At 40.1% G+C, this 27502-nt stretch overlaps 1 protein-coding gene across 3 annotated transcripts in view; it reads right to left on the reverse strand.

Annotated features, from left to right (window-relative positions):
- ATXN7 (ataxin 7) overlaps positions 1–27502 on the reverse strand; it is an 86485-nt gene that overhangs the window by 58419 nt on the left and 564 nt on the right. For 2 of the 3 annotated variants that reach the window (XM_056501147.1, XM_056501146.1), the window contains exons 2-4: positions 8927–9019; positions 880–1134; positions 337–405 (exon numbers count right to left, since the gene is read on the reverse strand). In XM_056501147.1, the coding sequence (XP_056357122.1) occupies positions 337–405; positions 880–1123 (313 nt within the window). In that variant the 5' untranslated portion in view covers positions 1124–1134; positions 8927–9019. Of the gene's footprint in view, positions 1–336; positions 406–879; positions 1135–1276; positions 1609–8926; positions 9020–27502 lie in introns of those variants that run through there. The other variant, XM_056501145.1, reaches the window with a different exon arrangement.

Genomic DNA, 27502 nt, shown 5'->3' on the forward strand with positions numbered 1-27502 from the left:
TACCAAGAACAAAAAAAATTGTAACGCAAGAGAAGATTTTATCAGTGTTGGTCACAGAACTTCCTTAGGACTATTTATAGTCTAAAGAAAAAAAACAAAAACAAACCATACAGAAACACAGTAAAGACAGTCTATGCCCTAAGCTGTAGTTTTCAAAATACATAGTAATTTAATAATAATGCTAATAACATCAGTCACTGACAGGCCACCAGTCCTAAATCCAAACCGATAGGAGACTCTGATCCTTTCTCCTTCCCATGCCTGACCCTCTGCTAAAGTAGTTATGAGGAAGAAAACTTCTCCCTGCACTTTTCTTCAAGAATGAATCGCACTCACCTTCTCGGCAAAGTCGCATTGCTTCTCGGTTTCTTCCGTATTCCTTGAAACTTTCTTCTAATGCTGTTCCTAAAACCAAAAAGCCACAAGATCTCAATCCGTGGGAAAGCCAGAGGGCAGGACTGACCCCCCGCCGGTGACCTGCAGCCGCTCGCCCGTGGGCGCACGACAGTAAACACGGAGCAGAGGCACCGGGGGCTGCTGGGCCCCGGCGCGGGGCAGCCGCTGTCAGCGGCGGGGATGCCTCACCTGCGGCGGGAGCTCCCCGCCCCACGCCCGGCCGAATCCAGGGCAGGAGGTGCCGGGCTCCGGGGACCGTGTGACCGTGTCCCGGATTACAGGAACTGGGGCAGGCGCTGCCCGCTCCCGAGCCGGCCCGGGGGGCGCGCACCGCACAACGAACGCGGCCGCGAATGCCGGGGCTGGGAACGGACCCAACCTCCCGGCGGGCCCGGCTCCCCGCCGCGCGTCCCGGGGCACCCGCGGGGAGCGCCGGCGAGCCGCGGGGGGAGGGGGTGCTGGCGGCGCTCGGCGGCCACTCACCGTCGTTCCCGTGAAGTTTAGCAGCATCGACCCAGTGGCTCCAGGGCTGCCCCAACATCGCCTCGGGGCTGGGCAGGGACCTGCGCTCCCCGACGGCCGCCATTGCCGCTGCGGTGGCGGCGGGGCCGGCGCCGCTCCCGCCTCCTCCGCCTCCTCCCTCGCCGTGGCGGGGCCGCCGCTGCCGCTGCCTGGCGGCCGCGCCGCGCTGCTCCCTCCTGACGTCACCCGCGGCCCGCGCCGACATTCTTTCCGCTGCTACAATGTAACGAGAAAAGTCAGCGGCCGCTTAAGGTGGCGCCCCGCTCTTAAGGCAGCGCCGCGGCGCTGTCAGCCCGACCCGCTCGCTCTTGCTTCCTCCCCGCGGGGAACCTGCGGCCCTGCGGCGGCGCCGACTCACCTCTGCGGCGGCCCGGGGGGCAGCGCCCGGGTGCCCATTATTGTGCGGGGAGCGCTGCCTTCCTCTTCACCGTGTAGGTGAGGCGCGCTTGTGTTCGCGCTAACAAAGCGGCGGAAGGGAGCGGGGGGGGGCGGGCAGGGCTACGCCGCCTGCCAGGCGTACCCCAGCTCCATGGGCCGCCTCGCTACCTCCGCACCGCGACCCTACAAAAACAACGGCCGCATCACAACCCCGCCTGGCACCCGCTGCCCCGGCCAGGGGGGCGGACCGCAGAGCGACGCGGCGGGCGGGGCCGGGCGGGCGCGCCCCGCCCTCCTGCCGCTCCACCTTAAACCCGGCGCCTCCTTAAAGGCAGCGGCGAGCAGGAAACTCGCTCCGGGCGGGCGCGTCCCCGTCCCCCCGGCTCCCTCCCTCCGCTCCTCGCCCGGCCCCGGGCACACGGGGGACACCGAGCGAGTTTCCTGCGCGCTGCTGCCCTCCTTATACCCGTAACCTGTCTCCCAGGGAAAGGGCCTTCTTATTGTTATTCCATAGCTCTTTTTTAAACATCTTTTTTTTTTTTTTTTGCTTTTTTTTTTTCCCTAAACTTTGCGATGACGTCGTGCCGTGTCAAAAGCGAGGTTTAAAGGATGCTGTCGTACCTCCTAATCCAAGTAACAAAGTCTCAGCTTTGCAAAATCAAGTTCTTTGATAAAAAACCTGGGTTTAGAATTAATTTATTACAGAGTTTTCTCCACTAGAATGTTCAAGTATCAATGTCAAACTGTCAGGCCAGGATCTGCAACGATTTCTGGCCATGCTTGATGCCGCTGTCAGTAACAACATCCTTGAAGAACAGCTAAAAATATGGAAATCTGATGTGCTGCCTCCTCTCCAGGTACTCGAGAGCACAGGACTGGCACTGGCAGTGGAACTGCTCACGGATCACCTACATGTATTTGCAAAACCACACAGCAGAAATCAGAACTGTAAAAATTTGTTTAACCTGCAGAGGTGCATATACATGCAGGCTTAGCTAATCTACATTTTCTGTTTTCATTTGAAGTGTGGGACTATACAAGCTAGAGGTGTTTCTCTCCAAATTTATGCATATAAAAGATCTATAAATTCAAGCTCATCAAACCATAGTCATATGGGATAGCATAGGCTGTAATTATAATAATAGTTTCAGTGTTCCACCCAACTGATAATTTATGTCACACTCAGAACATCTCATAAAACTGCAGATCTAATACAGAGCAGCATGATTTTCTCTCCCCCTGATCAACTTGAAGTCTAACTTAGCTCCTTCACAAAAGGCCAACACCACAAAATTTAGGTAAAGAGAGCAACACTGACTTCTACTGCAGACATTTGCAGCAGGATTAATTATCAAAAGCCATCAGCCTCTTGAGTTGGGCTCTGATGTTTCAGACAACTACACTGGCTCTTTGCTGCCCTGTCTGTAGCTTCCCAAAACTCTTCATCTTAGTCTGAGCATGAATAAAGGTGTTCATGGAACTAGAGTCTAACGATAAATGGAGTGAATTATTGTTTGAATAATTATCAAATAGCATATTTTATAATATAGAAAACTACTTAAAATGAAGAACATCACTGGAAGAAAAATGTCTCTCAGGTGCTGAACAGTTTCTGAACAGAACCTCAGCTTTTTTTGTGGTACAGAAGCCAGATAGGAAAAAAAAGCTATGCCTGATTTCTTTCAAGTTTAGTTCTTCAACAGTGCTTCACAGATGGAGTCTAAGATAGTATCCATAGCTGAATGCAGACTCCAGGTATAGGATAAAGCAAGTTACAGACAGATCTATATTCTCTGTGTCAAATATTCTCATTTATATTACAAACTTCACTCAAGCACCTTTCCTTTGTCCTGAAGTAATCTGTCAGAAAGCCTCAGCTGCAGTTTGAAAAAAAACCTTGATATGTCCAAGTGTCCATCAAATTCATAAAGGGTTTTTCTATTACTTACTTTACATAAATCATAAAGTAAATATAGTGACAAATGAACAAACAGAGTCATAGAACACCATCACCTACTCTTTAACAGTGACAGAATTGACCATGGCAGGTCAATTTCACGTTCGCACATCACATGACTCTCTTCTTTAAACATTACCAATGTATTTGCCATATCATGCAAAAATTTTCCAAAATTACATCAATTAACTAACTACATTAACAAGTCAATGGATTATCAACTTCTTAGCTTCTAAAGTTGACATTCATCAAGTTACTCAGAAGTGCCTCTTGCTCCAGAAGTGCCAGCCACACAGGTAAAGGCACACGCCACTGTTAGTTCATACAGCTTTGATTATCCCCTTTATGGCTCCTCTCTGCTCTTTCAATCTGGCTGTTGCATTTTTAGCCTCCCTCTTTCACAGCTTTTCTTCTTTCCCTATATATTCCCACTCAAGATCTAATTCTGCAGTCTGGGCCTCAGGCTGTCCTTTAGTAAACCTTCCGCTACTGAAATATTTTCTCACTGTGCCGTGAGTGCATCAGTATTCCAGCAGAGGGAGGGAAGTGGCAGCAGAAGGATCAGTTCATCAGTTCAGTGCACAGAACTGATTAGTCAGACAGCAGGAATAGAGGCAGATGAAAAACTAATTTCACAAGGACTGGAAGTGGTGAGAACTTTCTTTTCCCACAAAGTCATTAGGCTGAATACGTTGTTTGGGCTCCTTAAACCACTCTAGTTCAATTTTCTTACATTGTTTCCATAATGCTGTACGTGGATGCATTGATTATTTTAGGCAAAAATAGGGAAAGCCCTGAAAATCCATGGTGCTAGAAGGAGATCAGAATTGAAAACACATGTACAAGCAGCAGACTTGAGGAGAGGTGACTGTTACAAATCTGAGACATCCGGTTAGAACAGCAGTCATCCAAAGCTCCCTTGGTGGTCAGCGGAGAGGAAGGGATACTTCTGGGATCCTGGTGCAAACCACTACTTGAAGAAGCCCTTCTCTTCCCACTGACCACAGAAGTAGCCATGGATGGCCACACACATAAATTAGGCACCTGCATTACACATCCAGAATTTAGCAGGGTGAGCCTGACCAGTAGTGGGGAGAACATTCAAGTGTGTAAAACTGCCTAGAAGCCACTTTAACAGGACAAAAAGGAGCTCAGAAATGTCACTTGTTCTAAGGACTTATCTGAGGAAGCAAAAGAACCCAAGCAGTAGCATTGGGACTGAGACAATATGGGAGAAACCATGAGCTGCTCATACCTGTGAATGAGAACAAGTATTTGGAGAACAGAGAGAAAATATGAGGAGGAGTTTAGCTCAAAGAGAAAGCAGAGAAGGAAAAAATGAGGAAGGAAAACAGCAGAAAACAGTGGATGATGCAGAGAAAACAGTCAAATAATGATGTGAAGAAAGCATAAATGAAAAAAACATATAACACAGCCTGCAAAAGCAAAGATAGGAAGACAAAAACATGAAACAAAACACACAGAAAAGGAAAACACAGTTTTAAAGCTCACTAAGTAGATTTAACAATATATTAAACATGGCTGGCAACACTATGATGAAATGTATGCCTACAAAGAGCATGCAAGTGCTGAAAACCGCAGCGGATGGTTATTTCATGGCATGACACTGCAGGCATTTTTCACCTGTACCAGCAGGTTTCATTCTTTTGCCAGGTGGTCCAGGAAAGCCGTTCAAACAGGGAACACCTACTTCAGCTGTTCAGTTAGAATCTGTATGACAGCCTCTGTATAGGACCTGAGATATGACAACTCTTAACTGGAATGAAAAAGGAAGGATGAATCTGCAGCCAAACTCTTTTAAGAGCAGAAGTACAATGATACGATTCACCGATGATTTTCCACAATGGAAGTGAAAGGATGTGAGAGTTGAAGTGCAAAGAGAGAGACAGGGAGAATCCACGGGGATGTCACTTTATCAGGAGTCAGAAGAAAGGAAAATAGTGAATTCACAAAAAGTCTGTCAAGGAGAAGCTCTGAGGGGCATTATGGCACTAAACGAAATCAAGTAAGTTAATTGTATCTAGCCAGAGGTATGAAATGGCCATGAAGGGCATAAAAACTAAGAACAAATGTCATTATTTGTTGGTAGGTGGGATTCAGGATGAAGGACAACTCAAGCAGCTGATATGCTGAAGTCCTGACCCTCCCATCAGCTCCTGCTGAAAATGCTGGAGCACATTTTAAAATGTATCTCCAGTATGAGAAATGTAAGACTATAATTGGGCAAGTATGGAAGCAAGAGATAAAAAGTTCACACAAATCAAAACATCCAGATGAAGACAGAACTACCCAGCCATAACAAGCAGACCATTTAATTTAAGACTCATTATGGAAAAATATTAATACACTAAGAAAAACACATTATGGTAATCTGCAGTTCACTCTGACATTCAGGAAATCTGCAACTTCTCCCTATACACAGGATTGTGATCCTGCAAAATAATACTAATCATAAGCAGCACACAATAAAAAATTATATAAGAAATCATGCTAGTCTATTATCCTTTTTCCCACGGATCCTGGGAACAGGTTGATGTGTATAATTTTATTTATGAGTAACACTTCAAAGGTGAAACTTGAGATGCTTAGAAGTGTTGGAATACAGCTACTTTAAATGCTGGAATATAAATTATTGTGCATACCTACTACAAACCACCTGTACCAGGGGAAAGAGCAATATTGTTAAGACTAGAAGATTAACTTAAGGTATCCTTTTCTGAGAAGGAAGAACTGGGGAATGGAGGTTTATAAGTAAATCTGCAAAGGATTCTGCATTAAGATGCAGATGCCCTTATGTGTTTATACAAACATCACAATAACACTTTTACACCCAAATTATAAGACAATGTTATTACCATGCATTAAGAACCTAGCTAAAGACTACAGCCACTTCCTTCTTTACTTAAATTTCAAATATGTTTTGCAAATATGCAGGAATTCACAACACAGTGATCTAAAGCAGAATAATGAATAGAGGAGCACAGATCTTCCCCTGCTTAATGACACCACATACGTCAATTCTTGAAGGGAAATTTACAGAGAAAACACTCTAGTGATACGAAGTTTCCAAGTGCTAAAGGCAAATAGGCAAAACTACACAAAATACACCCAGCTAATGATCTGGAAATCAAGCTAATGTTCACTAATTTTACATAAGGTATTGAAATTACCTTTTGAATTAGGAAATGTTAAAACAATTTCAGCAACCTAGCTGTGCAGATGAATCATTTTAATCAGAGGAATCAAACAGGTATGACCTTTTAGATTCTCATTTATACACAGAGAATATGATATTACAACTTAGAATTATTCAAGTACACAGCCATTCAGGCCAATTTGTGCTGGATTTCCTATTGAAACCAAAGCACTTGATGGGGACAATTTGGTACTACTGATCCTCTGCTGGAACCTGACTACCATGCAAGGTTTCATAACCCTGCCTGGTTTCTTGCCAGTTTAAGACTCTGGGTCCAAGCACAGCTCACAGGACTCGAGTTCCACACTATGAAGGGAAGCTGCTGAGGCCCCATAACCTCTGATGTACTTTCAACATCAAACCAAGGATTCTAAGAACCCTGGTGCAAGGAAATTTAAATTTAAACTTTCTTCTCATGTTTGACTGCTGCCTGCTGATGCTTTGCTGATTCTACTTGCTCTGACCACATACTTAGCAAGTTAACAACAAAATATTACACAAACTGGATATGGGCAGGTCTGTGGGATTTGACAGGATGCACACAAGTGTGCTAAGAGAGATAGTTTGAAAGGTCACAGATGGGGGACCATAAGACTGCCAGCAAACTGGCTAAACTGCTGTGCTCAAAGGGTGGGAATGGCTCAAAATCAAATGGTAATCAGTCACAAACAGACAAACAGAGCTCCTTGGGGATCAGTATTGTGTTCAATCCTATCTGATATATTTTAGAATTATGCGGATTTTTAGAATAAATACATCAAGTTTGAAGGTGACACAAAAACCTGGAAAACAAATAGATCCACCCAAAGTGTCCCCATGTACAGAGACTGAGCCACTTTGAGACACATAAAAAAACTGGACAGGGTCCAGCAGAGAGCAAACAAAGTGATTAGAAAGTTAGAAAAATTTATGAAAAAATTCAAAGGAATTAGGTTTGTTCAGGCTATAGAAGAGAAGATTCAGGTGAGATGTAATCACAGTCTTCCAAGAAGAAAAAGACAATTATAAAGAAGATGAAGGTCACTTTCTTCACAAGGAACAAGGTTCAGGGCAAGAGGCACAAGTTGGTTCAGAAGTTCTGTCTAGATGCAACAGCAAAATATTTACTGTGAGGAAAATTACATATTGGAACAGGCACCCAGAGAAATTGTGAACTTTCTCTTGCCAAAAATATTTAACCCTTAGCTTGACCAGGCCTCAGATAACCTGCCTTAAAGAGAAAGTTGGACCAGATGATGTCAGAGGATTGCTCCAACCTGGACTTCCCTAGAATTACATGAAAGCCTGATAGATGTTGTGGCCTTATTCAGTGATGAGGAGCAAGGAAGTAGAAAGAACAAAGCCAGTTTTTGCAACCCAGACACTGTGGGTTCACTAAGACAGCCACCTCTCAGGTTGCTGGAAAATCCAGGGAAGCATTTTGCTATAAAAACTTCAGATATTATAGCTTCAAATGTTACATATTGCAAGATCCAAACATTCCTCATAATTCTTGAGCTCAGGTTAATTCTGCCACTTAAATAAGCTCTGCAGGCCAGATCCATGCTAACCATAACGGGCCTTTCTGCTGCAATCTATTTTAAAATATATGAAAAGCTGATTTTCCCAGAAAATACTGGCCAGGCTGTAATAGTCTGGATTCTTCATATCTGTGCAAATAAGAGTGAAGTCTTTTTTTCCATGGAGTTAAGCAGAAATATACAAAATGGTGAAATGCACGTGATGATAAAGAGTAAAGATAAATGTAAGGGAAACAGAGAAAGAAACAGATAATCTTTCAATGAATTAGCAGTACCTGATAAAATAATCTGCACTAGCAGCCCTTCAGACAAAATTTCAATTTATTATCATAATTTCCTCTTTTTTCTAACATTCTGCAATGAACACTAGTCATGCAGAATAAACCCACTGTGTTAGACAACTGTACAGTCTTATATCAGATTACAATTCCACTTTCTGAACTTGTAAAATAATAGGACTGATGCAGTTTGTAGGCTATAGCATATGCCAGAGCCTAACAACCTTCAAACGCTTTAACATATTACGGAAATATGGAAATAGAAAAGATAATTATTCAGAAAATGAACATTACTTCTTCTAAAATATATTTTAAAAAAATTTAAAATATTGATTCTACTATATTCCCTGTCTGCCACAATTTACTTTTCCAAATCACTTCACCTAATTGATTGAAAGATATAATCCAGTTTAGTTTTATCTTTTTAAGTTTGGCAGTTGCATGCCAAGTTGAATTCCTTTTAGGTTGACTGCAACATCACTTTATTTCCCATTGAAACATTCATTAAACATCTGCACTTAAAAAAACTCTCCCTGCTGCATCTGGTAACACTTCAGACTTTGCAACCCTGCTAATATTCTGTTCTCTACGCTTCTCACATCTAAAGAAGGAGAATCTTATGCTTAAGGAAAATATTTGGTTAAGCATGTCACAGTACCTTGAAAGTATGGTGAATCGCTGGGTTGATTTATCAATTGATCTTCATCTGTTCAGATTTTGGAAGCTTTTCCTAATTTGTACCTGATTAATTCTGAAAGAAAAGAAAAAGAGTACAGCACTAAGACATTTGAAACCTTAACTCTGTTTCCTAACAATATATGTGTCTATTTAAAAACTCATAGGAAACATTTTCTCAATTTTACAAGCACAGTTTGTGCAGTGGATTTCAAATTGAAAGGTAAGCAGGGAGCTGTTATGGTGTGTTCTGTACAGAGCAGCTCTCTAAATGGCAGCCTGACATTACCAGAAAGGCATGCATTGGATGAAACCTCAGTCTTCAGCCCAGTTACCACACTTGCATGGGCTCTTACTGACCAGGTTCCCAAGCACATGGCTGTGTCTGTATCACACACCCAAAATATGACAGTGCTGCATTTTCTGCACAGGATTTCCCTAAAATACAGCACAGCTCCAAGAACAGGGGCTCTCAGGATGCAGTCATTGGCAGCTTTGACAACACTGACAACATGAAGAGGTAAAAATGATCCTTCACGTAATCAACATCAGGGACTATCACTGTACCACTGATGAAGAATTTAGAGAAATGTACAGATTGAAGCTTTCCCATAAATGGGACCTTTATCATCTCAAGCTCAGGTTTTTAAGATCCTTTCAATTCAATGCTTATAAACCTGTTTTTATAAACTAAACTTAATCCCAGTTTGCTTTGGTTTAGCATAAATCAATGCTGAACCGGTTAAAGCTAAACCAAAGCCCTGTTAAAACTTAGAAAAAAGTTCAACTATTTTTTTGCACAAGTTATATTTGAGATCAATTAATTGATTTTTACAAGAGCTTTGAAATTAAACTGGTGATTTTTTTTTTCATCATTAAAAAGCCATGAAGATATATATAAATAAGCCAACCTAGCACTGGGTCTGGATGACACTTCAGAGAAAACTATTTTTTTCCCCCTCAAAGGACTAAAGTCCAGACAAGAGGAATGCAGTCCAAGAGGGCATCCAGGCTGTTCCCCAGTCTGTAGGGCTCTGCTCCAGTGGAAGGTGCAGAATGAAGCTTTTCCTGGCTTCTGGCTGCTCCTCTGGGAAGGTGTCTGCCAACTAAGTTTATATATTTAAAGTCTTTTTATGCACTGAGGATAAACCCTTCTCTCATCTTTTCTTTTAAAGTGCAGCTTAGCAGCTAACATTACCCTTACTGAGATCCTTTAGAGATACATTTAATATTTCTAAGATTGGCTCTGCTCAGTGACATAGCTGATCCTAAGAAGAACATCCTCATTTAACTATATTCTAGTTACTGCATAAAATCCAAATTTTTCTTGTTTTCAATGAACAAGACTTGAGAGCAAGTCCAGTATTATTTTTCCTCCCCTCTGCAGGCACTGCTTTGCTTTATGATTAATGGAAGGGATCCTTAGCAAATTTCTACTCTAATAGAAGTCTTAGAAAACACTGTATTTCCTTGTTACACATACAAATCTCACTGAATACTACAGTATAAAACTTTCTCTTCAACTCCTGCTGCTGCTAAATAAGAAAATGTAGTGTTTACCAAAAATCCTTTTTGTCCTTCATTAGTTTAGGACAAGAGACTCTGAACAGATATGGATCATCCCCTTCCCAGAAGATCATTCAATGTTTAGCCTCAAAGTCCCAAGCCCTTTGAGCATATGACCTACCTGCTGTGGAAGGAATTCACTCCTCCATCACTACTCCAATTTCTTTAGGGGATATGAGAGCTCATGCAAAATACTCTTTCTTTTATCCTCATGTAAAATGTTTTATCCTACTTTTTCATAAAAGGCAGGTTTTGTTGCTTCACACAAAAATGAAAACAAAAACTATAAAGCAGAAGACATCTCTAAAGACTTACAAATCTAGAAATAGGGCAGTAAAGAAATGGACAAGAAAGGGTAAAGGAAGTATCAGGAAAAATTTTATTTCAGTATATGAAAGATCAGAGCATACTATGTCACCACCTGTGAATTTTGCTGTAGGGATTACACCTGCAGTTGAGTTTAAAAGAAGCTAAAAGAGTAAGTCTCAAAAGAATAAATTGACAACTTAATGACCCTTTAAAGAGAACTCTTTCTCTGGATAATGGGTGGCAGAGAACAGGAATGATTCTTGTTGAGAATTTACAGCAGGTCAATTACAACCACAACTGTCAGCAGAGAGTAATGCAAGGAAGTCGTGGGATGATTGAGAACAAGCCAGGTGGAGCTCTCTCCTTAGTACCCTGGAAATGGGAGAGCTAGTTGAATGGTGGAAAAATGACAAAAAAGCCACAGCAGCAATCCAGAAAAATGGAAAAAGGTCTGCATTTCCAAACCAGTGAAGCATTATGTCACTCTCATTGACTGGCTATCAAAGAAACTTGGACAAAATTGCTGTTTAATACTTTGAGGAGTTACTGATATGCAAGACAAGAAACCACAGCCTGGAAGAGCAAAAGCTATACCCCAGTCAAAACTGTATCTACACAGATTACATATAATATAGGCAGAGTTACAATTACAAATGCACATTATCCATTTAAGGAGAAACACATTTACATGAAAATTGTAATTGTAAATCAACTCATTAAAATAAAGAAAATGGAAATGTATGTGATCGAGCATCCCCAACTTTGGAAAGCATCAAAACTAATGCCTCAGTTCTCCAAGGTCATTTAACTCTGTTTCTTCTCAGGTGCCAGAAATATACACCAAATAATGTGCCTAAATTTTGGAACACACTTTCACCTATGTTACCTATTAAATATTCAAATTTAAGATAATATACAAAGGCTATATTGATATAAACAAAGAGGTGGACCTGCAGGGTATAATCGCACCCAGTACTGGGCTTCATTTAGGCAGTTTGTAAGTCTGGGGATAACCTCAGGAGGTCTCATTCTGCCCTTGGAGAGGCAGGAGCAGGAGGGGGTGTGGAGGGAGCAGCATCAGGCCAGGGCTGCTGCCATGGTCAGCTGGCAACTCAAGGGCAAACCCAACTCTGGGCTAATCCCAGCTGGGCTAGAAACTGACTCTGAACCCACCAACTACAGAACCTCAGGGGGTCAAAGATGGTATCAGAAATCATTGAATAATTGGTCTTGCTAGTCTCTCCAGGAGACACAATTCCTCACGTCTTCATAGACTGAAAAATAACTACCAGCTCCATTCAGAGATTAAATACCAAACTTCTGTAAACACCAGTTACAAAATTACAGCTTCTCAAGATTTTGTGTATTTCCTATGTATACCAATAGCAAGTGTTTCTCAGAGTTACCTAAATATTTACTATCATTTGTGCAAACACAAATGCAACAAAATATTTGGTGTAAAATATAATAATAATACAAGTGATTCTGAAACTATTTCAAACATTGAGAGGTATCTCAGTTAGTAACAAGAAGGATCAAACTTTAATACTTTAGTTACTACATAACTAATACCTTTATCAATGCAGAAGCAATAATACCTTTTGGATAATTGATAAAAATTGCAAAATAATTATGCACAGCAAAGTGCACTTGATGGGCCTTAACTTTGACTACTATAATTTTCCTTTGTCTAATGACAACAGGCAAAGACCAGCTTTCATTATCTTCCTCAACAAATCATGTCATCACTAATTTCATCTTCCAACAATTTCTCTTTTAACTTTGTTAATCTTGCTGCTGAAGAAGACTTCTAAGTCCTTATTTGCACATTCCACTTCTACAATTTAAGTGAAACCACACAAAGCATTGAACAGAAAGATAAAAAAACATATCTTGTTTCAGAAATAATACAAGATTTTCTATAAGCAAGTATTTTGTCTTATATTTCAAAACACTCACATCTTGCAGTATGATTTGTGCCACTATTTATTTGAAAGTTCAATCTCTAAAACACATTATCTTACTGCAGCAAACTAAGATAAATATGGATGGTTGAAATTATATTTATACATTTCTTTAAAAATGGTATTTATATATATCTGTAGAGAAGAAAAATATATGCTCTACATTTTAAGCCACAGGAATATTTCATGCCAATTACAACTTGTATTACATCAGAAACAAACAATGAAAGCCTGGTAGCTAGCAGTAAGACACTGGACATCAGGATTTTCCATTTTTAAAATAAAAAAAATCCTGACTGGATCATTTAAAAGTGTGCATGAAATAAAACAGTAGCAAAGCAAAAAACTAAGAAAAATACACAAACATATACACATATTTGTCAAGACAGAAAGGCACAGCTAATCAAGGCAATTGAGAGTACATGATTAATAGGATTTGCAAAATTTATTACTGAGCTTCCCTGTTAAAGGTAACATTATTCAAACAACACCGTCACAGTTAGTGCAGATTAAGGATTTCAAATTAGCTCCTTGTGTATATCATTATTTTGAGTAGCTGCATTTTATCTGTCTAATTTCAAATTACTGCAGGCAGATGAAAGTCATCCAAAAATCTGACTCATAATTCAGGTACCATACCACTAACCTTAACAGAGATGCTGGTTCCTACACAGGTACAACACTATTCCCAATGTAAACAAAGGACACTGGCATGCACCCCAGGCTAAGGATGTCAGCATTTTTCAAACACCTTTCTGACTGTTCCATTTTATGGTGATGCAATATGACCTACATTTTCAACGGCCAAAGAGAGACAGAGAGATAGAAAGGGAGGAGATAGAGAAAATAAAGACAGGCAGACCTTTGCTGTCCTTATCCTCTACCAACTACAGCTTTAACTATCTCTTATTGGGGTAGTAATGGGCAAGAATAAAAGCAGAATAACCTTATTATAAATTCTGAATGAGAAGTTGAAAGATAGGCGAGTGTAAGAAATAGCAAATTTTTTTCCTACAATCCGGTGAACAAGTACATAGTGACACCCTCAATAGGAAAGAACAGTAGAATCAATAATTTTATAATCAGTTGCCAGAACAAAGCTGTCTGCAATACAGATGCTTATTTTACTACCTTGGATTTCCTCTCATGTTCCTACCACTTCATTTCCATGTATTCCCTTAAGATCTCAAAAACAAAACACAATACAATCCACATCATTATCATCACTTTCATAGACAGAGGAATTGAGGAAGGAGGAGTGATTTAACCACAGTTATATACCAGGCCCAAGGAAGGCTTGGGAACACAAAGCATCACTCTTCATTATCTCTGTCCTCTGCAATCTATTAGGGACTGTGATACCTGCCATCCTAATATATAATCTTGACATAATACCAGAATTCTCTCTATCTTGTATTTCTTGCACATGAACTTCACACAGAAATCTGTACTAAATTACTCCTAACTCTCAGAAAGCTTTTTCTCACAAATGATGGTCCACATTTCTCAAACTGGCTCTGGAAATGCACTTGACTGAGCTGTAAAACTCGACTCTGGAAATGTTAATGGTCTTTTTCATAATAAACATGTGAAAATATATTGGGCAGGGTGTTTTTTTTTTTGGTGGTTTGGATTTTTTATTCTTCTGCAGCTAAAGCCTCTTTCTTTTAAAAAAATCTGTACTTTTCCATAGTTAAGACTAGTATGTTAATAAATTAAAAGCTTGTTGCTAGGCTTATATTAAGCAAAAATCATGATATTTTGGCTTTTGATTACTCTCCATAGTGCAAAAATACCCTGCAGAATATCTGCAAAGCACTTAGAGGATCAGAATCCCTTTACTAGAGCTGGTAGTTAATACAATATGCAAAATAACAGTAAGTAATTTATTTATTTTTAAAACTGAAAGCCAAAACATGATCTTAAGTATCTCTGTACATCCAGAATTACTTCAGCTCTTTCCAAAGAGTTTCTTGGGATTTGCACATGGGTAAACAAGGCTGTAATTTGGCATGGTATTTGAAACTAGAGATCAATAAAATGTATAGACTAATCCTGGGTTTGAACTGTGATTTTATGATAACAGCAGCTTTCTTATCAAGCAGCATTCATCTCATGAAGTGCAATCAGCCCTACACAGCAAGGGGTGAGGAACTGTTGCTCATTTGCTTGAGTGCTGCTGCCTTTTCCAACAGCAAATTTCTATCAAACTGTCCAGTAGTGATGAGGAGGGGACGCAAAGAAGCACCTATAGCAAGAATGGGAAAGAAAAACCTTAAAGCTCATCCTAATTTTTAGAGAAGAGACATTGTGGAGAGTTAAGGGACAGGCAGCTAACAAATATGAAGGGAGGGAATTACCTGTATAATGATGGGAATGAGCTTGGAAATTGAGAAAGGATGGACAGTGCAAAGGGAGGGTGGAAGGCACAAGGTCTTAAGCTAAAAAGAGAACTATTTCTCCTGCAACACTTGCCCATAAGACGGTGGGGAAATCCTTACCCAATTAAATGAAATTACAATCACACTTTTCTCCACTCCTATTATCCCTGACGGCACTTCAGTCAATCTATTTTACTCTTTGAAACTGAATTTAGTGAAAAACTGGTATTTCCTCCGTTTTAAACAGATTTCTGTCTGTTAATCTAGGACAGGAGTTGCGCTGATATAAAAGAAATCTCTTCTGTATTGTCAGCATTACTAAAGGTCTCTTCTGTGAATATTTTACTGCAATATTTTCTGTCCTTTTTTTTCTTTTTTTTTTTTTCTTTCTTCATCGTATCTCTGTTGCAGTTCTGAAGGGAAAGACGCAGAAGTGACACTTCTATTGCTGTCCATCACCATAAAAATCCCGGCTGGAGAAGCCAATCAGTGCAGGGACCAAGCCCAGCATCCATCCCAGAACGACTCTTCCCTTTGCTACCAGTGACTGCCACCTAGAGCCAGAGAGCATTGCCACACACGGGCAGGACAGAAATGTTACAGCAGCAGCAGAAATGTCAACCCCAGCCAAAAGAGAAAAACAAACCAAGAACTCACACTCTAGAAAGTGACAACCAACATAAAAGATTAAATTAGTTAGGCTTCTCTTCTTAACATGCCCTCTGAATAATAAACATTTGGCCCATGTCTCTCTGTTTTTCTCTGAAAACTGCTATTTAGTTTTATATATATGTCACATATGTGGGAAAATATATATAAAATAGCACTATACTGCTTTTCAAGTAAATTCTGTGTTTCAGTTTGTTTGCTAAGAAATATGCTGGGCCATGCTAAAAAGCTGAGTACAGAATTTCGTCATTAGCTGAAGATGCAACAGTGAAATTTCAAAGGCTACCTGTGTTAAAATGTGACAAGGCTTTAACATTCATTACATTAGCAATATTAATAAGACAAGAAATGTCTTTTTAGTGGCATGAAACTTAATTTTAAAACCCTAATATTTTCATTTTAAGCAATGCACTCATACTGACCCAAATATACCAGTGGCTTAAATGTCTTCAAAAGCCCACCCAAGCAAACAGCACCTCTGACACACAGTAAGCTTAACACATATTTATAAACTGTATTAATTCATAGCTGCTTATTATGCTGTATAAAATCATATCTTTTTCTAACTACTACTTATGTAACTATTAATAAGGTGCCTAATTCTCAAGCATTAGTCAAACAATCACTAGATACTCTTTAACAGAATAAAAGGAAGGATTTTTTTGTTATCATTTACCTGGAGAATATAATAATTTGCATTTTAAAATATTCCCAGTAGCAGCTCCCTTCTCTGCAAACTATAGACAGATGCAAAGCCAATGCTGTGTAAGTGTTAGCATATTCTTCAGCTATTAAAATAATTTATTAGCTATGACCAATAATGTCTTGTGAAGAAATCAGTTCTCCAGTTTCCTCATTCTGCTGCTCATGGACAGGCTGGTAACAAGCATTAGAAAAACAGAGGATTTCTTCTCACACTATCATTCCATTAGATACACAACCTCCAGGTTCCACAGTATCCCTCCTTTTACTGCTAGTCCCGCTTAGAAATTAATTTTTCCTAAGGGAGTACATGTTCACAGATAAAATGAAATTAAATGGAATTACAAATCTCACTGTCAAACACAGCTACCTACAGATGAACTAAATGTCAAGCTGTTGTTACTGAAATCAACAGTTTGAATGCAGCCAGCTGGAAAAATTGCTCATTCTGATCCACACTCAGGACATGCTTTCCCCCACAAGGCACTACATGAATCCCCATTATTTTCCCAAGCAGAATAACAATTCTGCAATTGGCCTAGATGTAACACTACAGCAGAGAAGAATATTTAAACAGAAGGATGACAAGGACTTACTGTAGAATTGTCCTGGAAGATGACATGAAAGAAGCACTGCCAAAAAACCCACGTTGAAAAACACAACTGTCCTTGACAACTACCACAGCTTTTCTTACAGATACAACAAATTCCACTTGAAATAGAACCGATGAACAGGTTAAGAGAGAAAATTGCAGCTGGAGAATTGGTTTCAGCATGATCCTGTTAAAATGTGTCCAATGTGTAGAAAGAGATCTGTTAACCAAAGGAGAGAGAGAAGGAACCTCCAAAGGTCAGCCAGTCCATCCCTCAGCCCCAAGACATGATAACTAAGCTACCTGGTGGGAACAACACGAGTAATCAAACCTGTTCTTAAAGACCTGGGGCAATGGACAAGTCATTGTCCCAAGGGTGATTATTCCAGCCTTTCAACACTTCCACTAGAGAATTGTGTTTGTCCATGATCAATCTTCATTGCCTGAACATGACCTGTTTATTTCTCCACCTGCCACAAGCCCCCTGCTTTGCAATGCCCTTCAACAGACCTGTGTTCTCACCCTCGAGTCCCCTCTTTTTACTGTAAGGAACTGCATTCTTGTGGCAGGCACACATTGTTTATGCATCATGGTTTTTTCAGATCTTTAAGCAACTGCACTGGCTTCTCCACACCACCTCTTTCCTAATTTCATTCAATGCAGACTGATGTCCTTGATCTGTGCAGTTAATGAATATTTTATTTCAAAACTAAAGCAGATCAAGCAGACTTATTTTCACAAACACAGAATCCTGAATATTGTACAGATTTATTTTGGTTTTTTTGTCTAAGGAAGTATAGGAAGCTCAGATAGAACACAGCATGCATCCCTACCCTATGCAGTGATTTTACATGTAAGTAAAACAAATAAAAGCATAGATGATATTCTTATCATTTTAAAAATTCAAGTCCTGCTCATGAGTTAATAAAATGTTACTTTTATGGTGCGAGCACAAATATAAAAAGGAGGTTGGCCCCATTGCCCTGCAACAAAACTATACAGTTTCCCATTGATGTCAGAGATGGTGATCAAGAGCTGTGAAAAACCAGAAACATGGAAAAATGCTCATCAAATGGCAAGAAAATTAGAAGTCATAAATTGATTGGAAAGCTTCAAAGTAAACCTTCACAAAATATGACCACATGAAAGTGAGGTTTTTCTTTTACATACCCTCCAATACTATATGAGCATAAAGTCTCAATACTTATTTTTTCTCTTTTTGAAGTATTTATTTTTCTAAGGAAACATATCACTCATAAGCTTTAAATTCTCTGACAACAACAGACAACTGTATCTCATATCAGCATTGCTCTTGATGAGACACTTGCCTAGGAAGATCTTTGACTCGACACCAGAGATCATGGATATTCCAGTTTCTCCTTCCTCCTTTCTCAACCAAAAGGATAATGGAGCATAGCCAAGTCTGGGCCCTGCTGACAACTGGATTAGTACAAACCATTCCTTTAACTGCACTAACACATAGTTATGGTAATATTTTCCTATTTCTATAGTTTTGTAAAAAAAAAAAAATTTTTTTTTTTTGTGAATTGCTGTACATTTCTCAACAACACACGGTGCTGTGCCCCCTATCCACATCTCCTAGAAGGTGCCCTGTGCTAGGGCTGCTTGTTACTTATTTTTCCTCAAACCATGACAGTTACTGCAGCTGCTTAAAAGACACCACCTGCACAGAAGCCAGCAGAGAACAACTGCTTATTCAAAGACAACTTAACTTTTAGAGGCCTTTGCAAAGAAGCAACACATTCTCATAGCATCCAATTCAAAATAAGATGCAGAATAGCAATTTTACTAACTGCTATTAGCAGAAAGAAAAGAAAGTGTAGATTGCAAAATGGCTGTCTTGGAGTTGAAACTCTCTGTGCCAAATTTAGAAGGCCACTCCTAGAAAGACTTGGAGGCAACTACAAATAAAGATTTGATAAGAATGATCCAGTCATTGGGAAATTTATTACATGTATTATCATGATAAGTCTACGCCAACATTTAAGAAGATGAGTAAGTTTCAAAATCCCTTCAAGGGCTTACAAGACCAGGACAGATATCTGTAAACATTTGAAAACAACAACTCTTGAGCTATTTCCTTCCATTAGTTTGATGACATGAACTACAGTTACAGTCAGGCACTCCTGCTTGTGCAAGCCTTTCACATAACAACAGGATAGAAAAGCTCCACTAGAAGATCTGACAATAAATATTCTCCTATTTCAACCCAGACAAAGTGGCTGCAGCTCAAGTGCCATTTGTGTACTTCTAAAATAAAATTACAAACTAATGGCATTTACAAAAAAATAAATCTCATATGTTTCATTTTAATATACATGTGCACAATTTGATTTCAGGATATGTTATTGTTCAACACCAGCCTAACTATAAACACACACACACAAACACACCAAAAACCACAAGCAGTTCTCAAAAATGAAAAAAACCCCACCAACTCTCAACTGCCAAAGTGACACTGGAATGAAACTGAAGTGAAAATATTTACCATGAACCACAAAATCACAGGTGCATACTTATTAATAGCATGGCTTTGTTTTACTCTGATCTCCTAGAAGCCAATCTTTATTAATCTAAGTTTTAAAATCCAATTTATCTGCCTTGCCTCTTTTATTAGTTCAATTCTTTCCACGTATTATCAAAATTTAAAATGTTATTAAAATAAAAGCAAAAGGCAGAGGACCAAAGAGAACTCGTGGTTTTCAAGCATTCTGCACTAATGCTTTGCAAAAAAAAAACAAAACAAAAAAAACCTACAAGCGAAACTGACTGCTTGTTTATAAAGTGTCTATTAAAACATAAGAAAAGGTTACCTTGTAACCTACTTGAATCAAAACATTGTGAAAACATTGTTGCCTAGTTTTACAACTACTACTAAGAGAAATAACACTTTGGGTTTGATGTTTTGGGCACACATATACCCACTTCCATGTCTCAACTGAAAATGTACATGTGTGTATACATACATATGGATATACACATACTTCATAGATAATGCATTTTGTGTCCAATTACTCTTTTTCCTGATGCTTGACATTAGCTTGTCTATTTACCTGTTGTAACTCACCAAAACATTTTATGAAGCCGATTATTTTATTCCACAATATGCTGGGGTTAGTTTTTCTGTTTCTCATACTTTTCAAGCTCAAATTCTATCCCTGCTTGAAAATAAATTACAGATATCACCAGGGAGGCACTCTACGTCTTTGAACAGAATCTGACCTGCAATGCAGAAATTATCTTGATTGTTCTTTTCTTGCACTTCTGAAATAACTGGTTTGCTTTTATGAATTACTCCCTTAAACACCTTAGTCCTCAGTCACTGAATATCTTTTGTGTTGGGTTTCACTGCTGTGTTCAGTCTATCATTCTGACAGCAACACCACCTCGTACTAGTCAACAGTCTGGTGATTACAAAATTCACTCTGATGGAAAGAATTACAGGCATTAATCCCCTCAGGAAGGAGGATAGCAGGGTTGAAGTCTCCCACACATGTGGCGAGCAGTGCAGCAGACAACAGCTCTGCTAATGATGAAAAGGGAACCAGAACCACCACCACCTCCTGGGTTTTGAAAGCAAAGATTGACCTTTGCTCCCTTTTTGAAAGAAAGGGCTTATGATCCTGATTTCAAGAGAGCGTGAATCCAAAATGCTCCCTGGAGAAAGGTGCTTAGCCCTGGAAAGAGGCAGGATTTAAGCACATTCCTACTCCAGCTACTGCCTACAAAATGTGCAGATTCATCATCTCCTTCAAGCCTTTCTGGCTGGTATAATTTTAACAAAACACCAACAAATACTGAAGAATTTGGCTCCCCCACCTTCATGGAAACATGACCCAAGTGGCCTCAGCCAGACCAGCTTTCCCTTTTGGTACAACCTGGATCTGCACCTCGTGGATCTGACAGCTGGAAATGCCCAGTTATCCTCTCATCACACTCTTCTTGAAATATTTGTTCAAACCATCTGTTTAGACAGCAACTGAAGCAATAGTTTAGAAGCTACATTTGGTGCACCAGAGAAAGAAAGTGAAGAGAATATGCCATCTTCCTAAGGCCACAACTTCACTCTGGGGTTTTACACTTTTTTCAGTCCTTATTGATAGATTAACAGTGGTCCAGTGTTTTCACAGGATCATAGAACCATACAACCACTGAGTATTATGAGCTGGAAGAAACCCACAAGGATCATTGAACTCCAGCTCCTGGCCCTGTTCAGGACACCCCAACAATCCCCTCTGTGCCTGAGAGTGTTGTCCAAACTCTCCTTGAACTCTGGCAGGTTGATGACCATTCCCTGGGGAGCCTGTTCCAGGGCCCAACCAGTGCCACCCATATTTCATTCAACATTTTACAAACAAAAACTTGAGCAGGCATCCCCTAAGCATATAATCATGCCTCCAATTATTTCTATTTCTCTGCTCAGGCTTGTACCTCTGAAATCAGGGGTGAGAACGTGTCTCAGTGTATCATGTTTAATGGGAACTGTAAATTGTAGTTGTGCTTGAACATTACCCACTGGCAAAGTTTCTCTATTACAAAAAAAATAAACTATAAAATAATCCAAAGCAAAATATAAACCCAATTTAAAACAAGAAGCAGATGTTTATCAATAGACCTGATACTCTTTTTCCGTCTCCTGAGATAGAAACCTTTCTTTCAACATCTCTCCATGATGTGGCCAAGCTCAGTCTTGTAAAATTCCTGTCTTCTTTTACAGTTTGGGACAGCTTTTAAAAAACAAAGAAAACAAACTTAACCAACCAATTTTTTTAAACTTCAAAAAGCTGACTCAGAAGCTGTGCAATAGCTCTGATTCAGCTTTCTTAGCTGAGTCAAAGCATCTGGCCACGTGATTCAGAAAACACCGCTCTGAAGTCGGGCAAGAGCTGCTTTCCAAAGGAGGAAATGCCTGTTTTCCCTTGTAATCATTGTGCAAAATTTCCTTGGTAGCACTAACAGTATTTATTTAAACTTGATACAAGTAAAGATGATATTCACAGCTCTCTTATTGTTCATCGAATGTCTCAAACCACAGTTAAATAAAAATATTTACCATTTGGCCCAATGCCAGCAAAGGCGATTTCTTCTAAGTCTGTGGTAAAACCTCATTAAATATCCACTTCTTCCTCTGAAAACCCTGGCACAACACTGATCACTACCACAGCCATGAAGTGAAGGACTGATGAAGGAAAAAGCAAAAATATCCTCTTTTTTCTTAATAAAATAAAAAAAAGTCACCCTGCAAACATCCTGCCAACAAATTAAGAGAATGCTAGAAACTGACTAATCCTGTCAAAAACCCCTCAAAAATAATAAATGTCTGCTTTCTTATAAACACATGAAACAGAATCACAGAACAGCATGAAATGCCACCCTAAAATTACCTGAGTCACTTTAAATCACAGAATGCAGACATCATGTGGGATCTCCGAGCCATTGCACAGGCAGCTGAAGTCTGGTGTTAATGATTTTTAGATTAAAAGAAAATTCTAACCAGCTAATCTGTTTCACAGTAGTTTCATGTCAGAGTTTCTCAAGAATCCTGTTAAAACACCTTGACTTTCTTGCTAAGTGGGAAACCTACCAAGCCCCTGGGAATAGGTATCATGACCCATGGTGCCACTCCTGCTAATTCCACTCCTCAAACAGAGCTCCTTTTGGAACACACACAAGGCACTTTCCTTTGCATCCCTGCACCTGAGAGCTCTGGCTTCTACATTCAATACCCACACTTCCAGTATCGTGAAATTTCAAGCTGAATTTGACAAGCTTTAATAAATTAGTCACAGATCATCCTAGAATGTACAATAATTGATCCTCAAGCTTCATAAATATTCAGTAGGATCTGGATATGAAATTTGGAAAGCTGTTACATAATTCCTGTGAAGATAGCTGAAAGAGGACAATATCAGAATGCCACCTGTGTAATTGAGATTAACTAAGACACAGAGCCCTTACTTAGGAAAAAATATTTCAAAGGACCATGCAGTACTATTTTTTTTTATGACTAAGATAAGATTTTCTCCCTTCAGGAGAAATGTAGTAGTGACAAAATGTCTTTTCAATGAACAAAATAATTCCAGGACTAATATTTTGCCAAGTGCTTCTGTCAAAACTTTTGGAATTTTACATGCTTCTTTCAGTTACAAAATAAAAAATAACAACTAAAACCAATAATGTAGACCACAACTTGTGGTTACACTATTATCTGATAGGAGCCTAGTTTTTAAAGTATGAGATTAACAGTACACTTAATCAATCTTGGTAACACAGGCAGTAGACTGCAAAATTGATTATTGTTCAGGAAACAAAATGTTGCATTTTTAAATTATTGGTATTATCACTACAGTCACAACAAGTATTTTTACCTTCCCTTCTCTCGTTCTGCTCTTATTCTATGAAAATGGACTGGTTCTGCAGAAACACAAGGGTCCATGTCAGGAAAGCTTTTTACAAGGCTAAGAACCACTCACTACTTTTTATACTTCAATCACTGGGTTGAAAAATTTCGGGTTTATCTGCCAAGAGTGACTATTTTAATATCTGCCAGTGTCTTAGAATTTTTACAGAACGAGATGACAAGCTCTTGGAACACTGATGCTAATTTTCAGTAAATGCTGAGGCTACAGAAGTCTGCAAAGAAAATAAAACACTAACATAATTTAAAATGAGAAAAACAGCCTGATAGGTTAGCTCGGTATCAGTCTTGCACAAAATCCTGGTACATAATCAACAGAAATATAAAGGATGGTGGTAAAAAGTAATGCTAAACATAGGCTTACAGAAAATAGGTCTTGCTAAATAAATTTGGTATGGCTTTCTGACAAGAATATAGGTTGGACTGGATAAAAATACCCCGCAGTTTCTGACCTACTATACTTAGATCTCTGTAAGATTTAGTGCTACACAGAAGTCTGATTTAGAAGTTAGTCAACATGAAGAAAACCTGGAATCTAAAACCACCTCATAAATTATTAGAGAGGCTAAAGAAAAATATTTTAAATCCACCTGGTCAATTCTTAAAGCTGTTTTCTTAGCTCTTAAAAATCATAGCTCGTTATAGCCTGGAATATATAAAAAGCTTCTTCCCCTCTAACTTTTTGTGTGGTTGGGAAGAAAATATATATACACAATTAAAGAAAAAGGGAGGAGGTAGAAAGTCACTTTAAACTTTTACTCTCATAGATTGTTTTTCAGGAAAGAAAACTTCAGCATTAACAGATTTCCTCAATAAAAAAAAAAAAAAAAAAAAAAAATCAGTGCACTTAAAAGCCATATTTTCAGGAACAAAAAAAGTATACATATGAAAAATCAAAGCCAGTTCCACACACGTGTAACATCTTGCAGTACTAAACTTACCTAGGTTATACTTCTTGCATCCAGAGTCACCTGGAAACATTACAGAAGATTATTTAACACTTTTGACAAGGACAGATGTGCAACAAATTATTATGTATAAGCTGCTCCAGGGTCTTGCCATATGGCACACATAAAAGAATTCAAGGAAAGAGGGAAAACTGCATGATATTTTAGCTTGGTTAAAAGCACACACAGGTACTTATTTCAAAAGAGCTGGCACAGAGTCAGGTGCTACCCTCTGTCCAAGAGATTTTTTTTTTTTCTGTTGCATGAATCTCCACTACTGATGCTTTAGGGAAGGTCCAGTGCTACTCAGTGTTTCTGCTGGTCACTTAAAGGATTATATAAAAGACTGCAGCTGATGGAATCTGCACAGCATACCCAAAGTGGTGAAGGACAAATAAATAAGAGTAAATCAATCCTGTTCCAGAGATCTACATCATACTTGACACTGAATTAATGGCAAAAACAGCCGTATACAGCCCAGTGCAACAGCCTCCACATGAGAAACAAGGGTTGTTTCACACTTACAAGATGAGGAATTTTACTTGGAAATGGAGCAAAGCAAAACAAAAACTCCTAAGACACAGTGAATTCTCAAATGCATATAGAAACCCAGCAAGCTGAAACTGGCTTCCCAAGCAAAAACATCTCGTGGATATTTAATATGTCAAAATAGAGCAGGAGAGAGAATAGGCTGTTGCATCAAAATCTAGCCTTAGTGAGATTCTTGATGATATATTTACCAAGTGCTACATCCATTCTAAAGGAGAAAAGTTAATGAACATGGATGATGCCTGAAAGCCCTGTTTTAAAAAGAAAAATAATGGCTTTGTTCTCAAAATTATCCTTCTGAGCCTAAGACCCAGAACAAAAAATTTCATAAAAGCTCATAATTAGTAACACATGAAGAATGGCACAAAAGTCATTAAATATTATTAACCAGTCATATGTACTGCTGTATTCTAAATTACTCAAGGACTATCTATTTGTCATTGTGCATAGCTTAATAAGACTATCTGACCAAGAGTGGAATTATGAACAAAAAGTGCAATAAGATTGTATTTCATTAAGTGACAGAAAACCACACAGAAGTTCTGAGATGATTAAATAAATAATTGTGGATTTTCACCTACAATAGTCTTCAGTTTGGACCAATTTCTCTCTGTGATAAAAACCAAAAGGACTCAGAAAATGGAAAGAGCTGAGAGAGGTGTAAGAAAAATACTAAGTCTTGATTTAACTGCATGTTTCAAGATGCTTAAGACTTCCAAAAGGAAATAAGTGGATAAAGAGAGAAAGGCAGTACCCACAAAATTTGCATAGAGAAGTTCATCTAGGTCTTCTCACCCTTTGGCAAAATACTAGGCTGTACCACAGTGACCAAAGCCTTAAGAAAAACTAAGTTTTTAGTGAAACTGACTAAATGGCAACATAATCAGAGTTCATTAAAGTAAGTATTTTCAGTAGCTTACACAGTTCATGAATGCATGGCCCATTTCATGGCCCAAACCTGGGTAACTGGATAGATCGTTAGGTTTCCATATAAAATTGTATCACCCACCAATCCATAAGACTAGATAAAAACTTCAAGAACAGAAGCCACTTATCCAAGTTTCCTATGTTGGAAACATTTATTCCTAAAAGTTCAGGAACAGTTTCAGGGACCACTCCCAGTAATGCTTCCCCAATAGCACCTTCCAAAGGACCTGAGCACTTGCCTATTAAAGACAAAGTAGTGACTTGAAACGATCTACAAATCCGTAAAGAGCTGTTAAATGCTTCCATCCAGAACAAAAGAGTGCCTCCTAATCACTCACAGCTCTAAAACCAGAAACTAACAGATTACAACACATATTTACTTCGTTCTTTTCTCATCCTGATTTTCCCCACCACCCTAAAACTGTCAAAGAATAGCGCTAAGCAGAACAAGACCATAAGCCATTTAACTGTCCAAACCAAATGAAGAGGGAATAGGAAGGTGTGAAGGTGTCAGGCTCTGGCAGCTCCTCAGGTACTGTAAGCTACAGAATATACACCACAGTAACATTCCCAGCATCCAAACCTGAGGACCAAAAGCCTAAAACTCAACGCATGGAAACACCTTAACATCTCTTTTCTCCAGACACCTCTTGCCACTTCTCCCAGCACCAGCTTAGTTTGCCAGGACAGTAAGAAACAGCTATTGTTTCTATCTGCTGATCATAGTGAAACTCACTAGGAAACATCACAATAATGATTCTTTGCACACCCCAGGCCCTGCTGCTTGTCCTCCCAGCATGGAGTGGGGATGAGCCCAGGGGAGGCCAGCTCAGCTCCCTGACACCAGTGCCATGGGCACATCCTCCACACCCTCAGCAGGGAAAAGGCACCGAGGAGCCAGAGCTCTGCTCCCTCCAGCCACAGGGGCTGGACAGCCACCCCAGGGGATCCCACCATCCTCACAGTGCCACGTCCACGGCACAGGGCACCGTGACGGGACTGTCCACGTGTTCCCTTGTGCCATCGCCACCATGGCAGGACCGACCACCTGTTCCCTTGTGCCATCGCCACCACGGCAGAACCGATCACCTGCTCCCTTGTGCCATCGCCACCACCACTGCAGGCAGGACTGACCACCTGCTCCCTTGTGCCATCGCCACCACCACTGCAGGCAGGACTGACCACCTGCTCCCTTGTGCCATCGCCACCATGGCAGGACCGATCACCTGCTCCCTTGTGCCATCGCCACCTCCACTGCCGGCGGGATGACACGGCCGCGGCCGTGCGGAGCCCTGCGCGGGGAGGTCGGGACCAGCGCGGGCGATGGTGAGGGCACCCGGGGAGGACACCCCGAGGCGGGGCCGTGGCGGGAGCGCAGCCGAGGCGCCCCCAACCCGGCGGCCTCGATGGCGCGGGACCATGTGCCGGGGGCATGGCGGGGCGGCCGGGCGGGGGGCGGCGGGGCCGGTGCGGGTGGCGGGGGCGGGGAGGTGGAGCCTGGCTGCGGGACCGCC

The sequence above is a fragment of the Oenanthe melanoleuca genome, chromosome 12, assembly GCF_029582105.1.
Source record: "Oenanthe melanoleuca isolate GR-GAL-2019-014 chromosome 12, OMel1.0, whole genome shotgun sequence".
NCBI classification, from domain to species: domain Eukaryota; kingdom Metazoa; phylum Chordata; class Aves; order Passeriformes; family Muscicapidae; genus Oenanthe; species Oenanthe melanoleuca.